The sequence below is a fragment of the Ipomoea triloba genome, chromosome 9, assembly GCF_003576645.1.
Source record: "Ipomoea triloba cultivar NCNSP0323 chromosome 9, ASM357664v1".
NCBI lineage: Eukaryota > Viridiplantae > Streptophyta > Magnoliopsida > Solanales > Convolvulaceae > Ipomoea > Ipomoea triloba.
The window spans coordinates 25376828-25382263 of NC_044924.1; the positions used below are offsets into that span (position 1 = coordinate 25376828).

The following is a 5436-nucleotide window of genomic DNA, read 5'->3' on the forward strand; positions in this document are numbered from 1 at the left end:
CCCCGCTCCCAAGTACATTTTTCTTCTCTTTTCATCTTTTCATTTTTCTTGTTTTTCTGTTCTTCTCTTCCCTCACTCACTATATATATAGTGGCTTCATATATACAGGACACTTGGCAAATTTTTTATATCTGGTTTTTTTTTTTGGTTTACACTTTTACAGTACTGCTGCGGCCACGTGGCAGTGGTTTTTTTTTTTTTTTTTTTTTAATATTGATGTTTTACCTTGTTAATTCTTTGTAGGTTGAAGAAAAGTACTACTCCAGTGCTCCAGAAGATCTTATGGTGTACTTTATGAACAATGCTTATAAGTGTTATTACTAAAAACGTCAAGCATGCCTTAACCTTTTAAAACCTTGTTTCTTATTCTACCATAATAATTCAATATTATCATAAGTTAATTATGTCATCTTCTGTTATTGATTAATAAAAAGAATGCCAATAATTTGAATGATTGATATAGAATAAATTGCTTTCTGAACTCCTCAGTTTATCCATTCCAATGAATTCAAAATCCTATTTTGAATTCAGATAAGAATCTCGTACATTTTTTTATTCACAAAAGTGAATCTAAAATGAAATGAATATCTTTGGATTCATTGATAATTTATAGGTCTAATGGATACGTTGTATCCTCTATTCAGTGAGATTCGAATGAGGTATAAGATAAGGCATGTGTGCATTTGTTTTCTATCGTATACCCTGCTACAGGATATATAGTAATACTATCAACGAATTGTGTTCTCATTTGACCAGAAATATGGAGATACCATAATTATGCAATATTATCAATTAATACATTTTACTTAAATTCCATTAAACATTTGTTTACCATATACTTCATCTGTCTCATTTTATCTGTTTTATTTAATATTTCATTGGTTATTTTTTACTTATTTTTAAATTTGATTTTTTATGTTTAATAATACTTTTAATGTAGTTTCTAAATATATAAATTTTGTATATTAATATTAAATCTAATATTATGAAAAATTAGATTAAGAATAATTTCAATCAAGCCTCGTTATCGAATTAGATACATAAAATATTAAAATAGAATGACAGGAGTAAGATTTATTATTAATGTGACCAATAAAGTGAGTTTGGACGGGAAAAGGCTATATGAGAATTTTGCTTATATATAATAATAATAATATAGATAGATATAGATTATACATTACTCGAGATATTTTCAAAAACTTCTCTAAATAATGCTATTTGATAAAACATTCTCATTGTATATGCCGGAGTGCTAATTGTTATATACATAGTACAGTGTAATCTACTTGTGCTTCAACAGTTTACAATGGGATTCATATGCACATGGAATCCGTAAAGCAGTAACGATAAGCAAAGAAGAAGGATCAACGAACCAAGGAATTCCAACGTTGCTTAAGAATCTCACGTGCTCGAAGGCAAGGGATAGCGCGCAAAACTTCATCTCCATCCACACTATTTTCAGCAACCACGATACCCAACCTCACCAATGTTTTTACAGCTTTGCCTATTGGCAAATCAACCTGCAAACAACCAATGGTAGTCTCAAAATAAAGTTGTTGTGGGAGAATTCTAACTAAATTAGTCAAGTTGTTGACTTGATAACTACAAAATTACAAATCCAACTTTCAATGGAAGCGACTTATTAATCTTTTTGGTTTGAGTCAGTCAAGGACAACCTAAGAGTGTGTTTGGTTGACAAGTTTTGGTATAAAGTATGGGTATCAAAGTAATTGTTATTGTTTGGTTGACAGGTTTTTAGAATACTACTATGTGTTTCCATACCCTTATTAAATAAGGGTTTCATTTCCCTTCCTCCTTTCTTCCCCAACTATTAATAATCATTCTCATTCCACCTTATTACCAAACATACAAAATACTTTCACCAAAACTCATTACCCTTACCAAGTATTTGATACCAATACCAATTCCAATTCCCATGTGCGAACCAAGTACACTAAGTTTATCTCCTTCTGATCTTTTGACGGTAAAGATCACAAGGCAGGATTTATCCAGTGTGCACCCTCAAATAGTGGCTGAGGTTTCCCTTGTCACCCAACAATTAAGAGTTGGGGTTACATGATAAATTTTCATGTCAATGTTACCTTTTCCTTGAAAACATTATACATGAATCGGCTGCACTCAACTCCTACAGTTCTAGCAGAAGGCTCCTGCAATCAAATAAAACTAAAAGGCTCAAAGGCGTAATGCAACGCATCATTGAATGTAAGAACAAAACATAGAGATTAGTAATCAGCTTTCCAGGAACTCTCGGTACAAGCATAGCATACAACTACATTGTCATTAGTTCTTAGAAGGACAAAAGAGCTTTATGTAAATTGCTGACATTTTGATTTGGTATGCAAAACAAATTACCTAGGAGTCAAGTTTTGATTTCTAATTTTCCTAACCACAATCACCTAAAACCAATTAGCTAAAATTCTGGATAGCATTAGTTGCAATCATATTAAGATGACAGCTGGGAATCACAAACTCCTCTATGTGTGAGTTGCAAATAAACATCTTAAAGTTCAAAAGATTTCAGACAACAGAAAACATAACACATCTATTATCCAAAAAGTATTACTGAACTAATATTGTGTGCTATTTCTATCTTCATTACCTTCATACTTTAGTCAGATAAGAAAAACCTAGGGTTATGATTCATGAACAAAGATCTGACAGTCTCATTTAAATATGGGGGAAAAGAAAAAAGAACAAGAAGAACAAGAACAAGAACAAGATAAAGAAGTATGCTATCACAAATATAGCATTAAGGAAGGTGGACCCTCCTTTCCCACTTTAATCATTGAGAAAGAAAAAGGGCAGGGGGTAAATTTAAAACCTTGCTTTCATGCTAGACTCAACACCTCCAATAAACATCAGTTAGGACATTCATTGTACATCTAGTACTCCTTCAACTGATCAAATGAATACGATACAGGTGGATAGAGTAGTAGCAACTAGCAACAGATAAAGTCCCTATACTTCAAAAGAAGCAGCCCCATTATCATCGTTTCAGTTATTTGGAGGTCAGCCTAAGGCTCCCTCCCTCATTTTTTTTTTTACAGAATTTATCAAGTAATAAAGACTACATCAGACCTCCAATCATCACAAGGCATCTTTCTTTTCAAACAAATAAAAAGGAAAAAGGGTCAATGCACAGAAGGCAAACGAAAGTAGAGAGAAAAACCTTGTCATTTTCTGTTTTGAGAAGGATTGCATATGCCAAAATGGCTTGTTTGTACTGCAAATAAGCCAAAAAGGGAAAAGAAACTAGTCATGTACTAAACTCAGTTATAACCAATTTCCTGTGATAAGATGAATCAGTTATTAAGAAAGCAGATGAAAACAATCAGTTAAAAAAGTTTCTCACCTGTTGTTGTTCAGAGGCATCAAGAAGAAAGTGAATGGAACCAAAACCACTTGCTATAGTTTTCTCATTAAGTGTCCTGTTGACCAGAAGCTAAATAAACTAAAAGGAGTTAGTAAAATATGAGGATAAGTTCTCTTAAGTCCCAAACCAGTTAGATAATAGAGATGCTGAACTCACTTGATATCTATCCCATGTTTGTTTGTAACCCAAAACCACACGGGTCACATATATCACAAGCGCACTGAGTGCTATCACATCTAGAAGTATTGCAGATCTGTGTTCAGATTAAAACATTACTATAATAAGCAAAATAGATCCTAACCTCAATTGGAAGAAAGATATCATCCTCAGTCAACAGAATGTGTAAAGATGTCACATGGTTGGCAATCGCCAATCCACATACATAGAACTATGAAGGTATACATGCATAATTTGATGTAAGGAAACATCGGAGAAGGTCAATAGTGGTCAAGTTGGAAAACTGGATGGAAACATTTATGACTATACCAACAGAAACTTCAAAAGCAAATGTGTTGAATATCATTGTATACATACGGGGAAGATAATATGTCTTCAAATTTGTAATTTATGAAGTAAGCCAAAAGTCCCAAAATTGAGGCAATATCCAAGCGTACCTATACAGGAAATTCGAAGTATTTGATCAGGAAAAGAAACAAAATATTACAAATGCAATATATTTACTATATTAGTTTACTAAACACAAAATGATAGAATTAAATTGATTTAGGAGTGCAAGGCTGCAAGGATAAAAAAAACTTTCCAACTTGTTGCTGCTGATTTGACCATAATTATGGATAGGGTCTGCCGACAAATACCAACTCCCACAAATTGGCTCCATATGCAAATTCAGTTTTGTTTCAATGATTGATCATATTCATCTCAGACCACAATATTTTTTATTCACAACCTCTTTCTGGGATTAATTCATATAATCAAGTCCATATAAATTCATGGAAAACACTTATACAAAACTAATGCATGAGTTATTAATGTACTGTTCCATGCTTAAAACAGGAAAAAAGTGTGGGAGAAGGAGATTAGGGTAAGAAGGTAAAGAATCAACTTCTTTTTAACATACCGAGTCTAGGATGCGGAAAGACAACTTTTTGTGAGGAAAAACCACCTACAAATAGTACAATACCAATTAATATGAAAACCGAGGATGACAGAATGCATAGGCAGACTTCAAAATAATACGAATGTTGCAAACAATATATGAGAGAAATATTTAAATGTTCAATTACTTACCGGTAAATCTGGAATAGGGATTGTTTCATAGAACTTCAACTGCAAAGAAGGAAACTCAACTTCATCTCCGGTATTTCCTTGGCACGTTTCCTTTGTATATAGCAAAATTAATTCTTCGAATGCTGGCTCCTATTGGAAAAGCATTTTCACATAAAACGTTGAATCTAAATATGATTACACTGCCTAAACTATATTCTCATTACTAACATACAAGCACTAAACTAAAAGATGAACATTATCCATGCATTTTCCATTAACTTCCATGGAAAAAATAATAATAATAATGTAGGCAGTAGAAACATATTGTAATGGAAATTCAAAGGACTGTATTTATCAAACAGATTTGTGTCTAGACAGTAGCATGAAGTATTTGTGTATGTTATAGATGGTGTTTGCCTACACCACAATTTAAAGAAGGACAAAGATAGTGGAACACTGAAATCCTAGAGCAGTCCTTGGATAGTGGACTAGGCCTTTAGAGGTTGGGACCCCTCTAAAAATGCAGTGTTTTCTATCCTTGTGTTTACATTTAAGTTTTATTGGTGCCTAACTAGATTGCTATATTATATTGCTTGTATTCATCAATCTTTATCATATAGTATTGCATAAATTTGACCTAGTACTTCATAGGGAGTAACACACAATTGTTATCTCCCTCCCTCCCTCCCTCCCTCCCTCCCTCCCTCCCTCCCTCCACACACACACAAATATTGCTTGTATTCATCAATCTTTATCATATAGTATTGCATAAATTTGATCTAAAGGAACCACCCCCCCCCCCCCCCCCCCCCCCC

At 33.3% G+C, this 5436-nt stretch overlaps 1 protein-coding gene across 2 annotated transcripts in view; it reads right to left on the minus strand.

The window, feature by feature from the left end:
* Positions 1 to 1189: 1189 nt before the first annotated feature.
* The window catches only part of LOC116030305, a 13582-nt gene continuing 9335 nt past the window's right edge, over positions 1190 to 5436 (minus strand). Inside the window, exons 7-14 of one of the 2 annotated variants that reach the window (XM_031272524.1) lie at positions 4643 to 4771; positions 4473 to 4517; positions 3929 to 4008; positions 3551 to 3647; positions 3374 to 3463; positions 3191 to 3244; positions 2103 to 2168; positions 1190 to 1520 (exon numbers count right to left, since the gene is read on the minus strand). In XM_031272524.1, coding sequence (XP_031128384.1) covers positions 1365 to 1520; positions 2103 to 2168; positions 3191 to 3244; positions 3374 to 3463; positions 3551 to 3647; positions 3929 to 4008; positions 4473 to 4517; positions 4643 to 4771 — 717 coding nt within the window. In that variant the 3' untranslated portion in view covers positions 1190 to 1364. Of the gene's footprint in view, positions 1521 to 2102; positions 2169 to 3190; positions 3245 to 3373; positions 3473 to 3550; positions 3648 to 3928; positions 4009 to 4472; positions 4518 to 4642; positions 4772 to 5436 lie in introns of those variants that run through there. The other variant, XR_004100397.1, reaches the window with a different exon arrangement.